The 26,131-nt window shown below is 44.8% G+C and overlaps 1 protein-coding gene across 2 annotated transcripts; it reads left to right on the top strand.

The window, feature by feature from the left end:
• The first annotated feature begins 230 nt into the window (after positions 1-230).
• Positions 231-26,068, top strand: LOC124329329 (histone-lysine N-methyltransferase PRDM16-like). Of its 2 annotated transcripts, none has more exons than XM_046788368.1 (4): positions 231-322; positions 19,251-19,709; positions 20,681-21,741; positions 24,439-26,068. In XM_046788368.1, the coding sequence occupies exons 2-4, from the start codon at positions 19,344-19,346 to the stop codon at positions 25,178-25,180; spliced, it is 2,169 nt and encodes a 722-aa protein (XP_046644324.1). In that variant the 5' UTR covers positions 231-322; positions 19,251-19,343; the 3' UTR covers positions 25,181-26,068. The 2 variants fall into 2 exon arrangements, with proteins under 2 accessions (XP_046644324.1, XP_046644323.1); XM_046788367.1 differs by lacking the exon at positions 231-322 and adding an exon at positions 8,918-9,581.
• The last annotated feature ends 63 nt before the right edge of the window (positions 26,069-26,131 follow it).

The following is a 26,131-nucleotide window of genomic DNA, read 5'->3' as shown; positions in this document are numbered from 1 at the left end:
GCTTGGGATGAGGAAAAATCTAAAGATGAGAATTCGATTCCTTATAATATACCTGGGCCCGGCCTTTTTAGCGCTATGGCATCCACGGCGCATGCTGAGCACATAACACACTTCCGACATCGGGATATAGCTTCTTGTTGGCGTGTATCGGAGGCTCAACAGTTTCCTCCTAGGCGGTTTCGGGTTCCTGATTATTTGAGACAAACGCCGAGAGAATCGACTCGTGTTGGATCATTCGTCTCTTCGCCGCCGTCGCCACGACATCATCTGATTTCATCCCTTCGCCCATCTTCCATAAAATAGCTCTTCATCGCCGACACCGGTAAGTCGTCTGCCAAGATTTTTTTATTTTCCAAGTTTCATCATCAAGTGTAGAGTCGTTCGTACACGACGTGAATATGTCTAGAATATGCTGCAGCGCCAAGAATAAATGTTAGATAAAAACCATCATTCGTCAAGCCGCAGTCAAAAGTTCAATCGAACAAAAGGCGTTTGTGAAACAGTGTGTTTTTCGGTTCGTGTTTGGTTTGCGTGCACGTCCGTCTTCGTCTTAAAAAAAAAAAGAAAAAAAAAAATTTCTGGCAGACTTTCACCTGACGGCTAGAAGATGAGCACACATAAATACCTGGCCCGTACACAGCGGAGAGAACTGCTGCGCGTATACTATTACAATTGCCTGTGCGCGCATGAAAACCACTTTTCATGCACATCAACGCGAGCGTGAGAAGATGTTTCTCTTCCTGTTGTTGTTGCCGTTGTCTGTTGCGGTCGCTTTTCTGTTGGGCGCCGAGCGTAACGAGAAATTATGTAGACCCCCAACAACCGCTTGTATCTTGTCACGTTTACCGTATACACAACACACAGCACACACGTCCCATCAGACGTGTAACACGGCCGCACACTTTTTCTCGTTTGCACACTGTCTACAGCTGCCTCTGCCAATATGTACAGCGCGCACCACATAAAAAAAATAAAAAAAAATAAAAGTTAGTGCAGAATTTCCGAAATCAAAACAATCTAGCGTGAGAGAATAAAGTATCGTGTGTGCGCGCGTTTGTCTTACTATTGTTACGCGTATATGCGCACTGTATACACTCACACACACACATAGTGTGTACGGCGGTGGCCACACGTGTCGGATTTATTCGACTGAAGGCAAAAGACATGACTCGCTATTATATCCGGTACGTCAATTAAAGAGAGAGAGGATTTCGAACTCTGCCCTGCCTGCAGCATCTTTAAATGTGTACAGTCTATATAGTATAGGATGTGCAGGTTATACGGCAAGCTGTGAGACACACAACCAACTATAAATGAAGTCTGAATAGAGCCTTTATTGTCCGTGACAGGGTATAATAATCGCATCCAGCGCGAGTAAGGAAAAAAAAAATTCGAGGATGAACTTTGAACCGCGGCTTTATATTTCTTTTTCCGTTTCTTTTCAATGAATTTTTTATTTGTTGAAGAAAAGAAAAGAAAAATGTGGCGCACGAAACATTGAAATAACTCCGCGTCTATATATACTTGGTGTGCGCAAGTGTTTGGAAAGTCATGTTGGCGAAGGAAACGTTTTTCTTGTTGTTGTTGTGTTTTGTTTTTTCGATCGAAACAACAGTAGTCGCTCGTCTTATCGGCACTCACTCGAAACGATTGTCGAAATGAACACATTCAAGGCAAACAGCCTGCTATTCCCCATTCCGTGCGTATTGGCGAGCGACATACCCGGGCCGTTATAAAGGCCACAACAATATTTCAATACCGACGACGCATTACCGAGAATAAAAAGCAACGCCAGTGACGAAGAGACCACGAAAATCAAGAAAACCCGAGAAAACCAAAATGTCGAAGGTCGTCTGGTACGTGGAACACGTATATAGACTGTCTATCGAGTTTAGTTGATTTTTTAAAGAAAAACGAACGTATTACCTTTACAATCGAAATAGAGGTGAAGCCAAGAAATTAACGCCTTGCTCTGTGTTATTCCAGTTTGCTCTTGGAATCCTCCCAAACCTGATTTTTTGTTGGTGTTATTATGGTCTGCTGCATAGAACGATATATACGCTCAAAATTCACGAAGAAAGTCGAGAATGCTGAATCTCGGCTTTGGACCGTGATATCGAGCGAGGAAATTTATTTATTTATTTATTTTTAAAACGTTGCCGCAGCGGTTCGTTCTTTAAGTAAGTAATTATTAGGCGGGAAATGTGTGCCAGAAGATGCGGTAATGCCGGCCGCCGACGTTCACGAGAAAACGATCGTTTCAAGAAAAGACGATCGACCTCATCGGGTTGAGCGAGTTCAGCGTCTGATTTATCGGCCCGCTGATTATCATGATTACGATTTGTGTGTGTATGCGCGAAGAAGAAGAAGAAGAAGAAGAGACCCGACTGGCCGTTTCACGCTCGGCGGGACGTCGTTTCGCTCGCAAATATCGCCCACGGCTATCAAGTTCTATTCCGCGCCGTAGTATGGTAATAGTGCTGTATATAGAGTTCTGGACGCTCGATGAATAAATAAAAGCCAACGCGGATGCTGATTAGCATCATCTCTCGTCTAACGTGGCCTACTTTACGACCGAGCATATTAGACATAGTCGGCGATCTCTCTCTCTCTATTTTTCTTTTCTTTTCCTTTGTTGAATGGCGATCGGTGGCTATGCTGCCGCCGCTGTTTCTTATATATTGAGCGCACCTGAAAACATTTCAATTAGCGACTAGAGGAGGAGCGTGCGTCGCCGACCAAATAATTTGACCGATCTGCATACGAGACACAAGCGACAGCTTCTGCGTATATTATTTCGACGGGAGAGATTTCGCGTTGCTGCAATCCAGCAACCAACGAAGGAAAGTCAAGAGTGCTGCTGCTCGCAATGACCTTTCCTATCGAAACCTTTGGCGTTGTTGTGAAATATGTAACCTAATAGCCTACTACTACACTCACTAGCTCTTTGTCCACGTCTGCTGATGGCTGTTGGGGGACAGCAAAAAAAAACGGATTCAAAGGATCCGTTCCAGGGTCCTCCTACGCGCGTCCTCCACACGCGCCACGATACATATCTAGTCGCGCGCTGGCGCAATAGGGACGACGACAAGTCTAATCGCACTCCTGATTTTCTATGCTGCGCTCCCTTTTTGTTTGTCGTGTTTACGTAAGAGTAACATCAAGTTCACAGCGACCGGGGCCATGACTATATTACATACTTACAAAGCGCCAGCAGCAGGGTAATATAGGCTAATAAAATGGGTAGCATTGCAAGTGCGAGCGCCGAGCAAAAGTAACAATTGGTCAATCAAACGGAGACGCCAGCTCCCGCGCCGAGGGGGACGAGGGAGTTTAAGCGATATGCAACACGTCGAAAATGAGAGCTAAAGGAGAGAAAGAGGGAAAAAAAAAAGTGAAAGAGAGAGATTGAAAGAAATAATAACAGAAAAGAATCGCGTATATACATATATACAATGCACACACACAAGACCTTGGACTGACTGATGGCGCTCGAATCAGATGACCACACCTTTGCCTTGACGATTTTCCGTTTTTTTCTTCTCTCCTTCCCTTCTTCTGCTACATAGACTTGAGTAAACGGCACGCTCCGGGACCGCACAGCACTCGACTCCCATCATCGCGTGATGCCGTTTTTTTGCCCCTCTCCGAAACTTCTTTTTTTTTTTTTGTTAAACAACGCGCTCTCTCTCCCTCGCTCTCCTTTTCTTTCCAAGACTATTATTATATATATCTTATGCCGACTCTGCAACCAGCCAAACAACAAAAAAACAAAAAACAAAATAAAATAGCCAATGGTAGAAACCCCGGATCGACGTGATTACGCCGTAATCAAAACTCTCTTCATTTGTTTGCGTTATTAATCATTAGGATTTAAACAATCGTTAACAAGTCGTATATATTTCCTTAATGACTTGACGTGTAGGTAGCCTTTTAGTGGGAGGAGACTATAATATAACAGGATACATATATGCGCGTGTGCTCGATTTTGTCTCTTCCATTCGGCGTTATTCCGGGTTTTTGTTTTGTGGTAGGGACGACGACGACGGTGTGCTGGTCAAGACTCTTGAACTTCCAGGTCAGCCGGCATGAATGCCACGTTCATTATCATTAATGGGCAGCGTTTTCTATTATATCCTCCTTTGTCATATACCCTATGGGTCCGAGAGGAATATAACATGATTACCATACAACTAATGACGGCAGAGTATACACAAGCAGAATAATAAGTAGCTACGGCTCTGAGATTTACATTTGACCGGTCAGAGGATATCCTCCTCGAAGAACTCAACTCGACCTTTTTTTTAATCTTTTTTTTTCTGAATGAACATTTTTTTCCGGGCCGGAAATACTATCATGAGATTGCGGCTTACCTTCTTCCATTGTGTGTCTTTTTCTCTCTCTTCAAAAAGCACACGCGCCAACTGACAATAGGCTACATATAAGGCGCAGCTTTGTCGTAAATGAATAAAGAAAGATTACAGAGATGCCAATGTTATTTGACTGTGTATAGTCTAGTCTACATTTTTGAGGTGAATTTGTTGCGCTAGTCCCGGATCGCCTGAGTAGTCCACCAGCCAATTTGCGTGGCTGACCGCTAGATATTCACGCAGAAGAGACGGCGGTTGAATTACAACTGCGTGTCTTTTTACGCTGCGCACATACGTGAGAGTTAATCCACACGTCAGTATATATATGCATCATCCTATAGACAACAACAACGTCGCTTCAACACAAGTTATTGCGGTGGAAATGTTACGATGGTCGTGGATTAACTGGAATTCATCAATTGGCGTGGTCTTCTGACTGACCGACCGCCACTCCGCCAGTCGTATATTCGGCGGTTTTTTGAAATTGCGTTCGGGAGAGTTAATTCGCCTATACGGGGCAATGTCGCGATGAATAAAAACCACAGTGGAAAACTGGACGATGCTCTAGCGCTGCTGAGGTGAATTTTTTTCGAAATGCTCGAACAATTTTCGGTTGCGCTAGTTCAAGCAGTGACAACGGTTCTTTTTGCATCACATCTGCACATTTGTCGAATTAATTCGATATCGTCAAGTAACTTCTATTCAGTTGGCGATGCGGACTTTTTTTTTTTTACAGCAGCAGCTATATAGTCTGCTGGTATGCCAACGCTATAGGACAAGCTTATAGCCAACAATACGACGACGTGGATGGCCACAGAATGTACGCAACCAATTTGTGGAAAAACGGGGAAGTTTGTAACTTTTCAACGCTGAATCGGACGCGGCAAAAAGGAGAAGAAAAAAACAGAAATTAGAGCGTGAAGTCAATTTCTAAGTAGACGAAGCCTCGATGAAGGTTGTTATTATTATTATTGGTTGATAAATCGTCCCAATCGGCAGCCGATCAAGCGTGGAACACGATCTAGAAAACCAAAACGAAACGCGGCGGCTAGTAAAAAAAAAGAGATGAATTGTCCCGCATTTGTCAACCCTTTCGTAGTAGTAATCGCATTGCATTGTTCTATTGGTTCTGTTGCACCCGCTTTATTTGATTTTCATTCAGATTAGGTCTACGATGGAATATATGTTACAGTAAACGTATGTATATCCGAGAGAGGAAATAGTTGTCATTATCTGGGAGGGAAAATTTGATGTCCACACAAAACTCAAACTGCCCCGTATGGGTCAGGTAGATTCTACAGATTGGAGCCAGCAGGGTCATCGTTCACATTTTGAGGCGGAAAAAAAAGAGAGTGGGAGGAAGATGAAGTTGACGTTTTGAATAAATTTTGTCTTTTCTTTTCTCTAGAAAAGAAAAAATAAGAAAAGAAAAGAGTCGAAAATGCTAGCGTCCGTTTCCTGCTCTCGTGCCGCCCAAACATAATCGTATTATTGAAATTTTGATGAATATCTTGTTTGCCAACGTTCCATTTTCTATAGAGAACGACACGTCCTTATATTTCTATATATAAATCGTATCCGTCTTATTATTCTTATTCTTCTGCTCGGCTATATTATTGCGTCTTCTTGTTCTTCTCTCCTATTGTTGCTCTCTCTCTCTCTCTCTCTCGGCGATGGAACGCGGGGAGGCCAATACCGTTACGGACACACACCGAACACAAACACAGACACATACAAACAAACTAGACCCTCGCGGGATATACACAGTATACATATATAGTTTTGTTTCGCTTTCACGCACGCCGTCGACCTCTGACCGATCTTCACGATTCGATACTTTTGCGCCAGCCGGTTGGTTGTTGTTTTCTTCTTCTTCTTATATCCTTCACTGGTTTCCCTCGCCAATTCGGCCGCTTTTTGATTTTATGATTGCGACCGATTTGAATTGCCCAAAAGCAGCCTCATCGATTGCGTAGGAAATGGGCGAGTTAAACTGGCGAGCTTCTTTCGACCCCCCCACCCAAAGAAAGAAGCCCATCAATGGCGGCGATGCAGCAACATCAGCCAACCTTGGCACGTCTATATAGTCTAATGTATCCGCTGCGGGAATCGGAGAAATTCGGAATAATATAAATTGACTAAGTTAAAAGTTACGTAAGAAAATGGAAAAGTCGTCAAGTGGGTTCGATGTTTGACAAATGTGCAATTTGGGTGACTCTTTTTCATTTCGTGATGTTGGCGATTGGCAAACGGAATATGAAGATCGAAATTGACGGCGGAAGAACCCGTTCTAAATAATCAGGAGCGCTAGCTCGCCGTGCTCTCTTTTCTCTTTTCTCTTTCGAATAACGATTTCGTTTTCATACCTTTGATGAAAGGTGTGTATCTAGAGTATATACAGTGTAGTGGATAGATACACACACACAGACACACACAGTAGAAAGTTCACTTTTCATCCAATCTCGTCGCGGGGGAAACCTCCTTCTCCGCCTAGCTCGTCGGGGCTCCTATCAGTTTCTTTCTTGGCTCGCAGCTCGTCTTAATTCCAAAGAAGAAGAACAAGAACAAGAAGAAGAAGAACAAGAACGGGTTGCAACTTGCAATGCAGCAGCGCGAGCAGCAGCCGCAGCAGCAGCAAAGTGAGAGAGAGAAAAAAGAGAACTGGGGCTGCCTCCCGCTGCTTCTCCGGAGTGAAAACGCTGTCGTTTCCATTTTCCCCAGCCTGCCTGCGTCTGATCCGCATTCGAGAGAAGAGCTGATATGTGTAATATTACGTGTTGGCTTTTTATGACCAAAGTTGAACGAAAATATCCATCATTTCGGATGTTGTTTGGTGGTGGCAGGGCATTTTTTTTTTGTTACAAAGTACAGACAGATGAGCATCGCCCCCTTTTTTTCTTCTTCTTCGCTGAGACTGCTGCTGCTGCTGCCTTTCTGTTTGCCTTCTTCTTCTTCTTTTAATCATCCCAACCAAATTGATTCTGTCGCGATGAACTTGGATTTCATGAGCGCTGGAATTATAGCCGTCTGTCCGTGCGTTGAAGTTTTTTGCACCTCCCCTCTTTTGATGCCGAGCAGCCCCCCCGATGGATTCAACTTTCTCTCCAGTCAGTTTGAGATGGTTTTGATTTTATTTTTTTTTTTTTCTTGGATAGACGTGATGCCCAAGTCCTGGAGCTTCTTGATGCTCTGCCTCGTCATAAAAATAAAAAGTTTTGGATGAGCTCCGGTTATTTCATTCATTTCAATCGGGCGCCCCGTTATATTTATATGTGAAGCGCGCCTATATTTCCAACCGAGTTATAATAGACATGCTGATGTGTGCTCTTCTCCCAACTTTAATCAGACGCGATGATATCGCTCTGATTGGGAATTCAAATATTGTTATAGTCCCGTCAACTTTTTCGCCCGTCTATCAGACACGGCATATAGTACTTATTATGTAAATCACTGGATGAGAAGTTACGCTCGCTAGATAGTCGAGCACCAGCACCAGACACTACTTACTAAACGATTCCAGTTTCCCCCCCATCTTTCTCTGTCTGACTGACTCATTCGAAATTTTAATCGAGCAGAATCATCAATCTAGAGAGCCAACAGAGAAAACTCCAGACCACTTTTAATACTGTTGGATGTATATAGCATAGACCTGTAGGAAAGAAAAAAAGTCGCCCAAAGGCGATGCTCTACTTCTTCGCACACAATTTTTTCCGTCAGAATTGTGTAAAAAACAACAACAACACAAGAATAAGAGACGCGCGGCTCTTGTTAGATATTTTCTCGAAATTCTGGTTCTTCTTCTTCTTTCTTCTGCTGGACCAAAAAAGGGAGGACAGCTGAACTGCAGTAGTGCGAGGCCAGCTGACAAGGTGGGGTGGTTGATGGGTGGTGGTGGAGGAGGGTTCGCCACGCCAATCTAGAACTGAGAGTAAAAGTTTCTTCAGAATGCTCGTGCCCAGTGTTATGTCTATACAACAACAACAAGGTAAAAAAAAAAGGAAAAAAAAATAGTCGTAGCGCAACATTTGCAATAAGAAAGGTGGGTGGGTGGGAGGAGGACTAGATAACTGGAGGAGGAACAAAATAGGGCGTCGGCCAACCCGTTCGAATTGTAGACTCTCGCCAGTGTATTAGAGCCCCCTTTCCAAAAGGTGTGTGTCTATGCCGGTGTGTGCGGGAGAGTTTGAAAATCTTCTGGTGGCTGTTTGCAGCAGCAGCATGCTGGGCTATGCTGCACTATACACAACAACATCAAGACATTTCCTCTCTCTCTCTCTCTCCCCCCCCCCCCCCCCCACCTTTTCAACCTCCCAATCTCTCTTCTCTCCTCTTCTTCTTTTTCCCCCTTCGCTCCCGCTATACGGAGAGCGATGGGGGCGCGAATCACCAGCCCAAACTCCCGCCGCCTCCTTTTTCCTTCTTCTTCTTTAACTTCTTCTTCTTCTTCTTCCACCTTCTTTTCCCCTCCCTTTTTGCCTTATTCGCCAGCAGCCGCCGTGCTGCCGTGGCCACCGGTGCTCGGCGTGGCTCTAATGACTATGGCGACCACTTGCCACTGATCTTCATTCGGGCGCCCGGTCCCGAACTGAACGCACGTGTCCGTCGCTAACGCCCGACTTTTCATTATTGAACGATTGATCACATTTTTTTTGTCATCATCGTCTCCATCCCGTTACTTTTTTTTTTTTGTTCGCTTCGGTTGGTTCTCCTATTGGTCAGTGCCACCCAACGAATTCGTTTTCACTTTCAGTGATTCCTCGTCGCCCGGTGGACGTGTCTTCGTCCACTCTCTCCCTCTGCCACAACCCCATCAATCCCTGCCTTCGTTCAGCGCCTCCGCCCTTCCAGTTAATCAAATCGAAAAAAAAAATATATTATCGAACGATTTTCACAAGTGAATTTTTTTCAAAAGTCGATTTGACCAACGATTAAATCGCTGCCGACTGACAATTTGGTCTAGTTCGAGTTGTTTTCATCGCAACTCGTGAACTGCATGCGCGCGTGATTGATTTGGATATTCAACGATCGGTTCGTTTCAATCTCCGTCACTGACCTTGCGCGCAGTGTTCCGGTTTTATCCATCGCCTATACACCCTTCGTCACATCGGTCGTCGCCCGTCTCATTTCTTCTGATTTCTTCAATCGTCAAGATCGCCCGGACGAGTGGCTGTTCGTCGCGTTCACTTCCTACATTTATTTCACAAGGGCAAGGTAATGTATCTCTCAGAATAATTAACAGACCAACAAAAAAAAAAAAGAGAAAGAAAAATAGCAATCAGAACAAGTATTTTGAATTGTAAAGTAAAACGATTGGGTTGTAACAGGCAGGTAACAGGCCACTTTATTTAACACACGCAAAAAAAAAAAAAGCAAACCGAAATCGCGCAAATAAACAAGATGTCGTTTGGGTAACATCGTGACGACCTTTACTGTTCATTATACGACAGTTGGCTGATACGGTCCCGCGACACACAAAGAAAAGTATCGCAAAAAATCACAAGAAACATTCCGAAATTGGATGCAGATTTATTTGATTTTTTTTTGTTATTTGCATCATATCCAAAGGCCAAATGTTGCTGGCGCAATAGAAAGTCTATTATACATTATAGTGACCGTGTCCGAATGGCTCTATATGCTGTGGCCAGCACTGCTGCTGCCCACGGGGTCTGATGTCGATTCTCCTTTTGATCCATCATCTTCACTCTCGAGAACGAGAAGGTGGGGGATTTGACGGGCAAACGTCTCGCTAGTTTCCGTCCTAACGCAAACAAGACATCGTTATTTACGCCAATTATGGTCATTTCGTAATTTTTTTTCCCCCCGAAAAATTCCGAAGCGCGCTCGTGACCCATTGCCGGATTTAGTGTAATTTGTGGAATGTTTCGTCTTTAAAAAACAAACAAAACAAGCCGAGTGCAGTCTCACGACGTAGGTAGCCAATAAACTCCATGCATCCTTTCCATCAGAGAGTGACAATTAACGACCTTGTTCCATATATTTCGTCCGGCGACGAAGATTTTGAAACGCATTCGAGAATATCTTATTAACCATCTGCACACACATGTTTGCCCAACAGTGGGACTCAGCGCGCACGAGAATCCTATCCTGTTTTTTTTGTTGTTCGTTTTTTTGATTAATCATTTCATCTGAGATACTTTCGGGTCCTTTCCTTTTTGTTTCTCGCCGATTTCTCATTCACTCACCCCAACTGCCCTAGTCCATCCAGGACTTTGCACCTCTCCCTGCCCAGTCCCCAAAACCGGACCCTATTGGGCCATCGCTGTCCACAATTGGGCATTGGGATAGCGACAATTCCATAGCGAATAACTGGACTAACTGGATCGGACGCTCTTTCGTTATTTTTTTCTTTTTAAGGGAGGGGATCAATAAAGCGGATAGACAAGAGAGAGAGAGAGAGAAATAAGAGAAATAGACAAGAGACACAGAAGCAAACAGAGACACAGAAAGGGGAGAACAAAAAGGCAAGGTATTTCTGGCCTACTTTCTTCATACCTTTCGGATGAGCGAAAGGAGTCCCCCCCCTGTGTTCCTACCCATCACCATCCACGCCTCTTTTTATTGTGAGCATTTCGGGAGTTAACGACGCGCACAGTCAGTTTTTACGCACGTGTGAAAAAAAGTTAAGTCCAGGTAACCAAGAAATCGACAACAAAAAGGGGCGAAAAAAAACGAACAGAAAAAGAAACAAAAACACGGACAGACATTCTTCTTCGTCATCGCAGATAGATAACGGCAGCCCGGAACTTGTTACACATAGCCATGTCCAGCACCTGCAGTCCATATAGGTATCGACCAACACAAAAGTCGTGGTACCTGGTACGGAATGCATGTGAATAGCGTAAATTTATGTGTACCGCCCGTCTTTTTTTCAATGTGTCCATCTTCTTTTTCTCATCTTCGTTTCCCATTTTTCTTTTTTCAATTTTTTTTTTTTCTTTTCTTTTTATTTCCTCCCAACTCTTTCTTTCCGCAAGCTGATTAGGAAACTAGTCGGCCAGAGTCGAAACCGGACCGGGAAAGTCTCTCACTCTCTTTCCATTTATTATCTCTTATCGATTATTAAAAGACGACGCGAAAGTGGACGAGGCTATAGAGTGGGTGGGCCAATCGGACGGAGGGTCTGAGCGCGTGTGAGAGACTTGGCCGCTTTTCTATTTGTCCACCTTTATCCGCCATATGCATTTAAAAACCAAAAAAAAAAAAAACGTTTATTGCTCGAAATGGTCCGTTGTGTTTCATCGAAACGAGCGATAACCATTGAGGGAATGACTCCATTTCAACGAAAAAATAATCATTTAAGAAGAGCAATCTTGCGAAATTGATGTCTACCCCCCTCCAAACTAGTTAATTCAATATTCTTACATCACATGACGAAAAACGTAATCATACGTGAAAAAAAAAAAAAAGAGAGCGGGTCGATGTGGTATAGTTGTAGGGGAATTTGGAGAAGAAGAGAGTGCTCATTCCGACAATGGCGCGAATCAGAAAGAAGAAGAAGAAGAAAAAATAAAATAGGGAAAAAAACGCGAACGAGTCCAGTGAAAGAGAAAGCTGGGTTGGTCGGTTGGCTGGGCAGGGCTCTCGGCCAGCATACACACACACACAGAGAGAGAGAGACGGTGGTGGGGCCAGTTCGTGACGCTGATTATCCCCATCGACCGCCTTAAATTTTTTTTTGGTCGTCTTATTTTCTTATTCTTTTCGCGATGACATCGATATCGAAAAAGAAAATATAGACAGACAGAGAAGAAGAAGAAGGAGAAGAAGAAGAAAAAAACAGAAATGGGAGGAGTAGTTCGAGAAAGAGAGAGGAGTGGCGCGCCCGCGTCCAGGGAAGATCCAGGTGAAAGGGACTGCTCTATATATAAAAGATCGCGTATACTTCTCTCTCTCTCTCTCTCGCCGGCTGGCCGCTCTCCTCTCCCAAGGCCCCCGTGAATAGACAATTTGGGTGGGGTCAGTGGCGATTTCGTGATGAGCTTTGGGCATGAAGAGGAAAAAAAAAGAAGATCGAGCATAAAATAGAAGCGCCGTGGTATGTGCTGAGAGAGCGGGAAGAACGAACGAAAAAAAAAAATAAGGCGATGAAACAAAACATGGGAAAATAAGAAAAAGACAAAAGATAAAAGGAAAAGAAGAAGAAGAAGAAAAAAAAAGAAGAGAGAAGAGGGGCAGCCATGACCGGAATGGCCTTCTGTGTGTGATGGAAAACTTCTCTTTTGGCAGTGGTGACTGTTGAATGGGATGATGTTTATCAGCGCGTCTTGGCGATTGGATCGCTAAAAGTCTTCACGGATCATCTTCATGCTGGTCGTCGCATGATGGTGGTGGTCCAGTTTTTCTTGGTGCGACCAAGATTCTTTTTCTTTCCCACTCGCTTCCACACGACATAGTACCTGTATGCGCAAACGTTTTCCATTTCGGTCCTTGAATTTTTTTTTTCTCCCCCCGCCATCTTACCTAATCACGAAGAAGAGAATTCACAAATAAAATAGAAAAAAAGAAGTATTACTAGTATATTGGGATAAAAGCCGACGTTAAAAATGAAAAGAACGGGTATTATACGTATAGAAGAAGCTCCGATAGTGGCGGAGAACACATATATATAAGGCGAGTTGCGGGGCATCAACGGCGAGAACTCTCAAAAAATATACGAGACGTTCGAAGAAGAAGAATAAGGGCGTAGTCACTTTGCACACTCTTACCATGGTCATCTTCTTTCGCCTCATTCTTTCCTTCTATCGTTCGTTTCTTTCCTTCGTTCCTTCGTTCCTTCGTTCGTTCTTCGTCTTCCTTCTCGTTTTGGAGATCTTTCTCGATGGGAGAATGCGTGCATCTCGAGCCGCGATCTATAGTACACGCGGCCGCCCGGGCTTTCTATACACAGAGACGCGCGCGCTCCACACAGTTCACCGTAACGACGTCATTGAAAATTGTGTTTCTTTTCTTTTTCTTTTTTCTTATTTTTCCTTCTCTGCTCCTCCTCTTTTTTTTCTCCCTCCATTTCTAGTTCTCTTTTTCGTTTGTGTTTGTGTCTTCTTCTTCCTTTTTCGTTCTCCGGAGTTGTTCAGTGCCGTTTGTGAGTTGGTTTTCTTTTGTTTGTTTGCCCTTTTTCTTTTCCCCACGATTAACGACGTGTTTGGGCTATTCGTCGGTGATTAACGCCAATTTGCGCAATTGAGAGCGGAGTCGTTCCATCGTCCTTGGACATTTCTTCGTTGAGTCGTTGACAAAATCAAATGGATGACCAGACGAAATGACGGCCAGTGTATACCCCCCCGTTACATTTGTTTGTTTGTTTGTTTTCGCCAGCCGGCCATAGAGAATATAAAAGAGACGAGCGAAGAAATCAGGACAATGCACACCGTGTCTCACGAAATGCCAGATCAATCTCGACGGGTTTGACTTTCGCTGACGGTCGCGTCATCGAACCGGTCCCTTCTCTCTCTCGTCCGTCGTCCGGGGACCTTCTCCCTTTGTGTCGAATGTCTCCTCCCGTCGTGTGCCCGGGTGAAATGGTGGACTCCTTTCTTTTTTTTTTCTTCTTTTCTTTGGTATACCTTCATTTGCTTATTTGATTTGATTTTTTCCCTTTTGGTATAGAACTTCGATCTAATTTACTTGTCCAGGGTCGAGTGTACTCTACGACGCCTGGCTAGCGCATACGCAATATGATATGACGCATCGAAAAGGTTGCGCGTTGTTATTTTGGGGCGGGAGGAGTAGATAGGAGAAATGAGGAGGAAAATGCGTAGCTTACGACCGGCCAGGGCCAGCAGCAGCAGCACCTGGGCAGATGATAAAGGAAAGAAGAGCGAAGAAGAAGAATGAGAAAAAAATTGAAATGTGGCCGGAGAAAAAAAAAATCTAAAATAAAGAAAAGAAATAAGAACAAAGAGAAAGAGAGAGACGGCCCATCCCAGCCTTGAGGGGAGGTGTGGTTATATCCCGTTTCTGAATCCCGAAAAAAAAAAGGAAAAGAAAAAAAAAACCTTGGAAGACCAAAGCCATTCACTGCGATTATATATGTACGATGTTATTTATACGATTGACCGTATACATGCATGTTTATGCATATGCGTACATGCACATAATATCGACTTAGTATATAGGCCCTGATTCCTCCGAGAGATGTATAGGGGTCCTTATTGTTTATGTAACACGTAAAGTCTCTCTCTCTCTCTCTCTCTGGCGATGCGCCTACATTTTATATCTCCTCATGATGAAAGCTAAAGCCATCAATGTCCATAATTCGGACGACCGGTGAGATTTGCATACGGTCCAAACAGCCTGTCGGCAACGCGAGCGGCAATTAAAATGAAAATATATTTCGAAAAAAAAAATACCCGCCGACGAGCTATGGGCATCTTTATTTTTTATAGGAGAGGGCCGTCATTACAAGAGCGGAGAGATGATGCCGGCCAGCGCATCTGGATCATCCCGAAAAATAATAATAAAAAACAAAAAAAAACGGGAACACAAGGAACCAACCAATTCGAGCGCACAATTGATGGCCGTGCATAGCTTCAGAGGCTCCTTTTGTTTTTTTCCCTTGCCCAGCAGTTGTGAGTGATGGTGATGGCGATATAGCAGCGACGCGGTGTGTGCTCTTTTTATTCACACATTGATCCCATCCCAAACTGCCGGGCATCTACTCGGCATCTACGGCCAGATGTAGAGAGAGAGAGAGCCAATGATCAAACCGGATTGAATTGACGCCAAAGGGGAGAAAGTCGCGCACTGCACTCTTTTTCCATTTCCATTTTCTTTCTCCTTTCTTTTTCTTGCACTACTCGGCTAGTTCGCGGCTGATTTACTTACAAAACTGACTGGGCTTCAAACGAGAAATGAGAGAGTTTAGTCGAGATGTAGTGTGCAGTGTGCACTATATAGCAGCTAGAAGAACCCCAAATGCCATACTTGAATATAAATTTCACTCGTGAGATGCGATGCCAACGACGAGTGGCTGATCAATCCGCTCCGACACGATCTCCTTTCGTGTGTGCTGTGTGCCCTGGACGATTTTCCAGTTTTGTTTTCCTTCTTCTTCCTCTCACCTCTCCCCCTAAACAATGTTTCGTGCTTGTCTTGTTCGCCATCTTTCACTCTCTCGGCCACAAAACAAACCGAAAAGGTTGATGATGATCTAGTTGAACCGGAATCTGGATGTTGTTCTTGTCGGATCCCTTTCTATTATAATACGAAAAATAAAAAAAACGATTCGTGCTGCCCATAGCTCGGATTTATCAGTGAAAATTCGTTCACGCTTGGCTATCTTCTTTTCTTCTTCTTCTTCTTCTTGCGTCAGGTTATCGAGATGTAAACCTCAATTATCCGCTCGGAAAACTTTTTTGATGGCCAGACTCTTTTCTCCTTTTTTTTTTCTTCGCTTTTGTTTCGACTGTTTTGCGGTCGTTTCAGCACTCTGACTCTCCTGTCCTAGCTGCTGGCCCCTCATCTCGTGATGATTTTCTATTGAGACGATAGCATCATCATCACCCGGCAGCAGCGGAGCGCCATTAACTCAATTAGTCGACGTTTATGATTCAGGAGAGTCTCTGTCGAGAAATAACAAAGCTTAAAAAAAGAACACGAAGGCGAGCGAGAGCGAGAATAAGAGAATTTCGCTTTCTTCTGCTGCACTAACTAAAGCAGAGCTCCGGCCGTCATTTCATTTTGTTTCTCGCCGTCATTACGAGAGGCGACTGCTGCCATTACTTTGATTCAAATTACCGGGTGGCGCTCGCTCGTCGTCGTATTTGTCGTGCCCGCACGCCACCTGGAGTAACTGGACCTCTCTTCTTCTCTATCGTTAATGTGTTTTTTTTCTTGGATATTCACTCGGCTGCTCGCCTATGGCCCTCGCTCATCCTTTCGCTCTATACAGATGAGTGTGGGCGCGCTGGGAAAAAAATAGAAGGGAAACCCCATTCTTCTTCTTCTTCTTCGTCTTTCTTTAGTGATGTAATGGCCACACTTGCTCTATACTATACAACCGTGGCAGTACTTAGGACTCTCATCTGTTTCAAACTTGGTGGTCTGCTGCTGCTGCTGCAGCCGTTGCCTTGCGCGTTTCCCTATTTGGTTGTAAATGCACCGCTCCGGTTCTTTTTTTTTTTGTTTTTTGTTTTTCATTCTTTTTCTTTTGCTGGCTGCCTTTTTGGAACATTCGTCGCTCGCCGTATAAAAATGTGGACAATGGGTGAAACCTCTATTCATTTTCATGTCTTTTCGTGGGGACCCGAAAACAAAAAACAAAAAAAGAAAGAAAGAAAATGAGAGACTTTTATTTTTGGGTTTTCCTTGAATGTGGAGCAACGTCAACTCGGTTGCGCGAACCCGGCCGGCCATAACCCGATCTCCCGAAGTTAGACATATATAAGAACGTCCAGACAAATTGTTTTAGATAAGTCCGACAGCAGCACGAGACTGAAGGCCCAGACGGGCGATCCTGTTTTTTGACATGCAATTTCTATTTCGTTGGTCTATTTTTGACGAACCCGAGAGTTGTATATCCGCCCACTCCTTTCCCTAGATGCCCACTCATTAAAATGTTGTTGTTATCATCGACTTTCTGTTGTTCAATTTTTAATTGGGAACTACAAATAATAAAAAAATGTTCAGCTGGCGGTGGTATTACATAACGAATTAATCAGAGATACGAGAGATGCCGGCCATGGCATTGTTCTCAGAATCACCGAAAAAGTCGTTCTCGCTTTTAATTCTTCTGTTGAAACAATTCGCGCACATTTTTAGGTGCTGCGCTTTATTTGTTTTCCCCCTGTTCCTCAACTGTTGGGGGCGGAATCGGTTGCGCATTCCCGATGAGGCACCGTCGCGAGTAGCGCTAGGCACGCGTCGTGTTTCTTTCTACTTTTTTTTTAATGGAAAAAAAATTTAAAAGAAAACTGCCGGTTGACCTACAGCGATAGAGGCCGGAAACATTGAGAGTTAGAAACCAAAAAATATAAAAATCCAATCATTTAAGAGTATAACAAGAAAAGAAAAAAAAACGCGTTTTAAGTGTCTGGTTGAGGCTTTAGAGAAGAGTCGATGGGGTCACGCATGTCACCGTCAGAAGAAGAGACTCGATCGTAAAAAATACAAAAAAAAAGAAAGAAAAAGAGATTTCCTTCCAACCGAATGAAAAAGGAAAAGAAAAGAAAAATGAAACGACGTATAACAATTTGGCCCACAAAATGGGCAATTTGTGTGTGTTTCTTCTTTCGTTCGTTCGTTCGTTCTTCTTCTTTCTTTTGCCTTGCCAGGGCTTTTGCCTTTGGCCCGAGAGCGGTGATGACGCGATCTGGAAACCCCTTGCGACCGATTTCACGGCTCCTACACATCAACAACACCCGCTAGGCGCTATAGAGGTTCCGTTTCCCTATAGACAATTTATATATTATATATAGGCCTCCCTCCTCACTGGAGAAACCTGAACTAAACCATATACTCGACGACTGGCGGTTCATTTTTAAAAATGTGGACCAGCTTATATATTCAGATCGCCCTCGCATTCGATGGGCGAAAAAAGTCGTTGTAAATGTTTACGACACGGACTTGACTGGGCCATTACGGACGAGATGGGGTTGATGTAACTAATTCGATGAATGTGTGTGTGTTCTCAACAATCTAAACGCACCGCTTATTTTTTTTTCTTTTCTATTTTTAAGGCCGTCGTCGCACTAATGAGGTTCGACGACGAGCCGAGTGAAAACAACCGTTTCTTCTTTTATATTATACAATATCTGGCCCGTATTCTTTTTGCGACACTTTCTCATCAAGGAAAGGATAACAAGCAATAACGAAACAACAACAACAAAATATTAAAAAAAAAAGAAGAAAATAGTGTAGTACTCTAGATCTTATAGTAATAATCAAACCACGCCGAGTGGGAGGCGATACGGTCTCCCGGATTCCGTCACGGAGCGTCTGCGGTGTTTATTCTCGATTCCTTGGGTGTTTTCACTTCCAATTTTGTTGTTTCCCTTCATCGCCGAATGTATACAAGGTAAAAAAAAAAGAAAGAAAGAAAAAAAGAAAGAATAAGGAGAGAAAAATAAAACGAGTGCAGCTATTTATATATACTATAGAGTATAGTGTATAGACAGAGGCAGTAGTATAGTTGTCGATGCGACTTTACGCAAGACTTTGTGTCCGCCAAAGAAAAACGAGAGTTGGCAAGCCCCAAAAAGAGCCAGCATTGATAGCAAAGTTGTTATGTCATTGCTTTGCCGCGCTTCTGCTACCAAATAGCCTCAGGAATGGAGTCCACAAGAACCAGAAAGAAAGAAAAAAAAAACAGGGAAAGTGGGTTGAACGCCAGCACAATCGACCGGAACCAAATTAAAAAAAAAAAAAGAGTTCTGGGCTGTGCCAATTTAGGGCTTTTTTTTGTTTTAAAGCAACCCCACCCCACCTCTTCTTCAGTGTCCCCCGCTGCCCCTTTTACTTTTCTTTTTTTATATAACCACCACATTGTCGTCCACTGCTGCTGCTGCACTTTAAACGCCATTATCGAGTCGCGGCAGCAGAGCCTGCGTTGGGCTCCTGCACCGTCCCTTTTACATGTATAGACGCTGCTGGCTGGTTCCGTCTGCGGTGTCCACTCTCTAATCGAGCGCAACGTTAACCGAGCGCGATGACGTTTAAAAATATCGACCTCGATAAAGCGATACGATGTCTATAGCGCGAAACCGATCGAGTTGCAATGATAGAGCTATTTGGGAAAAGTGTTGGCCATTGCCAAAATAGAAATGGGCTGCGCTCGATCTCATGTTCTCGTAATTGTCCATTGCCTTGGATCACCTTCATTAATTGTTTCTACTTTTCTCTGGCTGCTGCTATTTATAAATATAGAATGATTCATTCGGCCTGATTGGATTTGAAATCACCACTGCGTCTCACCCTGAGCTCCATAAAAACAACTCTGCGATCTGCCGTTTCCTCTGAATGAACCCGCAATCGTTGACGCCTCCACTCACCGCCGCCGATCATCGCCGACGTCGCAATCCGCCATCCATCGCATCCGTCGCCGTGGAAACGCAGCAGCCAGAGGCCGCCTCATCTGCTGTAGCCGCCGCCACCGCCGCCGCTTACTACCAGCACTGTTGGGACGTCTTGATGAAGGCCGATAGTCTCCATCATCACCACCATCCTCATCATCCTTCGGACGGTCGATCACCACCGCCAGCCAGATCACCACTAGCCATGGACCACCGTCATCACCACCGATTGCCCCACCCACCGCCGCCGCCTCCTCCGTCCTGGATGACCGCGATGGCCGCCAGCACCATTCCATGGCCTTTCATTCCACAGGTATAATACTGCACTAGAGCCCCAATTTCATGGAATTCCAGCTACTACCAGCTCTCCTCTAATTAGAGGAGGGAAGCAAAAAAAAAACAAGAATCCGAAACTCGTTACTGGTGGCCATCAAGGTTCTTCTCGGCAAAAAAAAATTCCACGAAACAATTGAGACCTTTCCATTGTCGGTGGCTCTATCACCGAGAATTGGGAAAGATTTCGATTTGCCATTGAAGACCATTTTTCTAAGGCTACCTATCCCCCCGTGTGCTCTGTAAAGAAAGGGATAGCCAGTCTTGTTCGAAACCAGAATGCTTTCAAAAAAAACAAACGAGGTTATAATTTCCAGACTGTATATACTATGTACTATACATCGTAGATAGAAGACAAGGTAATACTAAATAATACGGGACACGAAAACGGCATCGATAGGAAATTGGGCAGCGGGTGGTTGGTGGTTGGCAAAAAGATTCCAGTTAAAAGGGAATTCATACAGGAAATGTCACCTCGGATAGGAGGCGCTCTAGGGTCAATGATGACTGATGAGGTCGACCGCCGAGAGGTGAATCGCGCCGGCAAGCAGGTTGACCTTTTTGCCTGCCTAATGTAGCTATATACTCTCTACATACGTACATATAAGCCGTGCCGTCTCTTCACCAGTTAAAGACTTCGTTTAGCGACAAAATAGCGCCCAATTCCATTGTAGTACCCTCCATTCGGCATGGATTTTTCTTCTTTTCTTTTCTTTTTGGGGCTTTTCGGTTGTTGCCTTTTAAATGATCATTATTCGCCGTGTTTAGCGCAACCGTAAATTACGCTTATGTAATACGCGGGACCTACTTTCGGGAGAAAATAACACACAAGTCGCAAGAAGGAAAAAGAACGTTATTATAAACGTGCCGCTTGTGACTGCATTAACATTCAGTTTGAATCGCCGATCTAATCGTCGCCGAATTTCCTTTTCCCAATGATTTCCCGCACAGGTCACGGATAGCGCCGCTGCGGCGACGGCCACTCAGCAGCTGCAGATCGCCAACATGTACGCCTCGCTGTTCACCCGACTCCAGCAGCAGCACCAGCAAATGAGCGCCAGCCAGCAGTCCAATTCCAGTGGTGGCGGAGAAATGTCGCCCAAGCAAGCGTCCGTCTACCCCGGGCCGCTCAGCGGCGACTCCAGCATAGGGCAGGCCGTTCCGCGCCTCCTGCGCCAGCTGACCGTTCAGATCAAGCCGGGCCGACAGCTCCAGCAGGAGGAGGAGGAACGCGAGCAACAGGATCGGCATCAGGGGGACCAAATGCCTTTTGATCTCTCCTCTCGGCGTCCGCATTCTCCGTCGGATGAATCCGGAGCGCCGCTCGATTTGAGGATTGACGGCAAGAAGGATCGCTCCAGCGACAACTCTCCCGCTCGCGGACGCCAGGACTCACCTTGCCCACCTCTGGTGATCCACAATAGAAGTCCGGCCACATCTCCCGTCCGCCCGTCTTCGTCCAGCGCTTCTTACTCTTCGGCGCCAGCTTCTCCGGTCCGGCCCAGTTCGTCTTCCGGTCGGGCCACTTCGTCGCCACTGCTCTGCCCGTCCACGCTCCACCCTGTCATGCTGGAGGCCATGTACCGCTCTATGGAGAAGATCCCTCGTCTGACCACCGTCTTCCCGGGAGGACCGTATCCGCCGAACCAGCCGCACCACCAGCGGCCCTGTCCGCCGCTGATCCATCCGGCCACTGGTCTGGTCTCGCACCATCACCACCACCAAGCGTCCAGCAGCGGCAGCAACTACCCGCGGCTCGGCCGCCAGGAGTCGTCCAATTCGAACAAGACGGGCAACGCGTCGAGTAGCACCGGGGTGAACAAATCGCGCGACCGCTACTCGTGCAAGTTCTGCGGCAAGGTCTTCCCCCGCTCGGCCAACTTGACCCGCCACCTGCGGACTCACACGGGCGAACAGCCTTACAAATGCAAATACTGCGATCGCTCCTTCTCCATCTCGTCCAACCTGCAGAGACACGTTCGCAACATTCACAACAAGGAGAAACCGTTCAGGTAAATACCGTAGCTACTACATGTTTCTTTGTTGTTATCTTCCATTAGTCTGGAAAATTACCTTTTCCACTCTACGCGATGTCCAACACGCAACTTTTGAGTTCGTCTCGTTATTATTTTTTTTTCACCGCGAATAACCAGTTTTTTTTTTTTTTTTTTTGTATTCCAAATCTTAAATGGCCAAATGTACTCGCTAACCGGCGCCGGCTGCGCGCGGATAGATAACTATATAGCCAACCGAAATTCTTTCAATTGGTTTTACTTTCTGTTGGGTCAAGCGTGAAATGCGATGCTTGCAAAGAGTCTCTCCCCCCACCAAGAAGAACAGTTATTTAGCTAGTCATCATGTTCTTGAGAAATTCGGAAATTTCCCTTTTTATTTTTTACCCGAACATGAAGGGAAAGAAAAAAAAAACAACCATAATGACGACTTTTTTTCGGTGCTCTCTTTCACTTTGGTCTATTTAAAAAATAAAAAAAAAAAAACGGACCGGCGGGCGCGACGCAAACTTTCTCTCCCGATTGGACGGAGCGCCGCGCAAAAGTCGTTAATGTTCGAAATCCCTATAGACTTTTTGACTGTGACCGAGCGCAGGCGGCCCAACAGCACGAATCCTCCGCCGATTCATATTTCATTCGCCTTTTTTCTTCGGTGAAGCAGAAGCATTTTCACGACCGCTGTGTTTTTTTTTTGGCGCAATACTGCTGCGCCGCCTCGTTTTGTCACGCGTTTAAAGATGCTGTGGCGCTAGAGCTCATCCCTTCATTAAAAATCCGTTTCTCCCATTCCGCTGTGGCTGCCCTTCTTCGGCTATATAATTTTTTTTTCTTTTTTTCACACAGGAGAGAGAAGAAAGCCAACTCTATTTTCGTGTATTTTGAATGCGGGGGAAGAAACCCCCGCTGCTCGCTTGCATTGATTATGAATCTTCTCTCTCTCTCTCTCTCTCTCAATCGTGTGAAACTGAAAGCGAATAGGGGAAAAAAAGAAGTCTCGACATTTTTTTTTTTAACTTCTTTCATCACAGGTGTAGCTTTTCATTAAATATTGTAAAATAAAGAAAAGTTGTATTTTCTACTGTGGCCGATGATTGATATACCTGGTTGCAAAGCGGGATTGGAAATGGGGGTTTTGGGAGTGGTGAGGCAAATCGACACGGAGCGTTTGCGCTGAATGATGTCACCGTTAGAACCCGTGAATGGTCATGTACGTGTGCAAACACACACAATATGAAGAAGGTGTTTATACTTTCTTATTGTAGCTGATTAGACGAGAGGGATGGCTTACCATCAATCTGCTGTGTCCAGTGGCCAGCAACAAATACAGGTCGCTGGCGGCCAGGAAAACTTGAGCGCATTTTCAAAAAAATAAAACCAGACACAGAAAATCTGAATTTTAAATATGAGTAGAGAGCGAACAAAAGGGGCAAAAATTTCGAAAAAAAAGAGAAGAGGAAGAAGAAGATGAAGAAAACAGTATTTTGAACGCGTGACCAAAAGAGGAGCGAACTGGATTGGTTAGCAAAAAAAATATATAAATGAATAATAATAAAAAAAAACGTATATGTATATATATATACAAGGCAGATGTAGCGAAGGGTGTGTGATCACGACACGCCAGCGTATAGGAACCGCCCTGAAGACCAAGGCAAAAGCTGCGCAACGATTTTTTTTTTCTTCTTTCCTTTTATTTTTTTTACGTTTCGTAGTCGAATAGGATCATGCTGCATACTGACCTACTTGAATTGCTGATCGGGATTCTATGTGTACGTTCGCCATATAACCAAACAGCGTCAGACAGCAGATACACATAAAAAGAAAAAGGAAACGAAAAAATACGAAATAGAAAAGAAACAAAACACCGAAAATCGGCGCGGTCATGCTTCGTCGGAGCTCTCATCGCTTTGGGTGGTAGGTGGCAATTTTGGGAATGTCGAAATCAGATAGAATATAGAAATAAAAGAAAAAAGGAAAGGGAGGTATATATAAGATAGGCCGATAACTCGAGAGAGAAGGAAGACAAAGAAGCGAAAGAAGAAAAAAAAATGGCTTCGAAACAATAAAAAGTCGAAGAAGAAGAAGAAGAAGAAAGAAGTCAATCGATAGATCGCATAGCGCTGAATGGAAAGTGCTTGTCGCGCGCAATTCGACTTATTTGAACGGGCCGTTCCGCTCTCTCTGGTCAGCCAGCAGTCGTCATTCCTGGCTGCGGCTGATCCGCCACCGTCGAACGTGAGCGATCACGGCCATCGAGCACATCGCCCGTGTCCTTGTCTGTCGCGACTATTCGCCATACTCATTCGAAATACTCCTCCTTTCAGCGCCCCTTCTTTTTTCTGTTTTCCTATTTGATTTCTCAACTCTTTTCGGTTATTTATTTGCGGTTTAATGATGTCGTCATGCGGGTCCTCTCCGCTATCCCAACGCTATATACATCACTCCTCGACATTGCGTATACAATATACATCGCTATCAAACTCGCTGTTCTGTCAAATAAAAATAATATCACACTTTATTATCACGCTCTTTATTATTCCGCGCATGTTGTTTTTTGTTTTTGTTTTCTCTCTTCTGTAACATTGCCTTGAAAGGGTGAAATGATATCGACAGGAAATGTTGTTGGCATGTTCTCGTCTATATTCTCTTGATATTCTCATTCACCTTGACTCATCGTCTATTTCGTTTCTCTGACGGCAGGTGTCCGCTGTGCGACCGCTGTTTCGGGCAACAAACCAATTTGGACCGACATTTGAAGAAGCACGAATCGGACGGGCCCACCATTCTGGACGAAGATCGTAAGCGAAGTCGTGCGGCCGGAATGACGGCCGCAGCCGGCGCCAGGCCATCTGGCGTCCAACTCTTGAGGCCGCCGGCCGCAGGATTTTATTACGCCGACTTGGCCGCCGTCGCCGCCGCCCAGCATCATCACCAGCAGCAGCAGCAGCAGCACCGACGGGCGGCCATCCCGGATTTGCACCACAACATTTCGCCGATTCTCAACAGCCGCCTGGGCATGATGGGGGCTCAATCTCCCGTCCACTCGCCGGCCCAATCGCCGTCCGGCAGCAGCTCTTCCGACCACGACGAGTCGCCAATGAATAAGAAAGCCCGGCACCACGAAATCGAGGAAGACGACGAAGAAGAAAGCGCCATCGAATCCAGTCCAGAGGAAGCCGAGGAGGAAGACGATCTCGCCAACTCGAAAGAAACCATCGCTGATGAGGAGCTTGCGGAGAGCTCGGTCAAAGACGAGGCCGATGCGGCCAGCGAGGCCGGCAGCCACAGCAGCAGCGGCGCCAGCAATAGCAGCGCCGGGGCGCCCAGCAGCGAAGGCAACGCGGGAGTCCTCTCATGCGAGGTGACCATCCACACGGACAACAAGTCGCCGACTTTGTCGCCAAACTCCGCCGCTATTATCGTCGTCACCCCGTCCAGTTGAATTTCCGTTTGAATATATGACTGATGACTGTGAACTGCTGCTCTCTGTTACGTAAAAAAAGTCATCAGACATAATATTGCTAGATAGTTGAATAGGCTGATCACGAATCAACCGACCCCTCCCTTTATTTTATTTTTGATTTTTTTTGGTTTGTTTCTTCACTCCCATTCTACGGCCCGGTTTTTTGTTTTAACTTTCTCTTCTATTAATTTAGTGCAGTTTCTCTCTTCCATTTTTTGTTTGTTTTCCCGTCCAGCAATACACACACACACACACGCAAGGTACACACACCCAAGAGACATCACTGACACGTCAGCATGATGATCCGACACAAACACACGTGAAACACGATTTGTTCCTATTTGGATAGCAAGCACTGGTGCACCCAATTTGATTTCGACGCTATTGGTCCGGAAGAGACCCTTGGACTTTATCTTCACTCGGTGACACTTGCACGGATCGTCGCCTATCAGCGACACACATGGACCGTAGCCAATGAATTGAACGTAATCTGAGATTTTATAATTAATTTAGTAGAAGAATGATAATCCCCCATCTCATTGTGTTCACCCCCGATGACCTCTTTTCTCATCTCTGTTTTTTTCCCCTCCCGAATTGTCGTTCATTTTTTTTTTTATTGGTGGGTTTTGAAACAAATTACTGCTACCTACAAATTTACAAGAAAAACGTAAATGGAAATGATTTTTTTTTGTTTTGATTTATACGAAAAATTTAAAATAGTTTGTTCTGAATGTTTTTTTTTTATGGTTTATCAATCAGCACTTTTCCCTGCACCATCCGGTAAAAATTCTGCAAATGAGGTACAAAATAGTGTTGAAATAATTCAGAGTGTATTTTTAATAGAAAATATACAGGCAGCTGGGAAAATATGGTTTACTGCTATTCATTATTTTTTTTTTCTGTAAAATAAAACAGGATTCCTGAAATTAA

The sequence above is a fragment of the Daphnia pulicaria genome, chromosome 3 (assembly GCF_021234035.1).
Source record: "Daphnia pulicaria isolate SC F1-1A chromosome 3, SC_F0-13Bv2, whole genome shotgun sequence".
In the NCBI taxonomy this organism is placed as follows: Eukaryota; Metazoa; Arthropoda; class Branchiopoda; order Diplostraca; family Daphniidae; genus Daphnia; species Daphnia pulicaria.
This window is presented reverse-complemented; position numbering and strand designations above follow the sequence as displayed.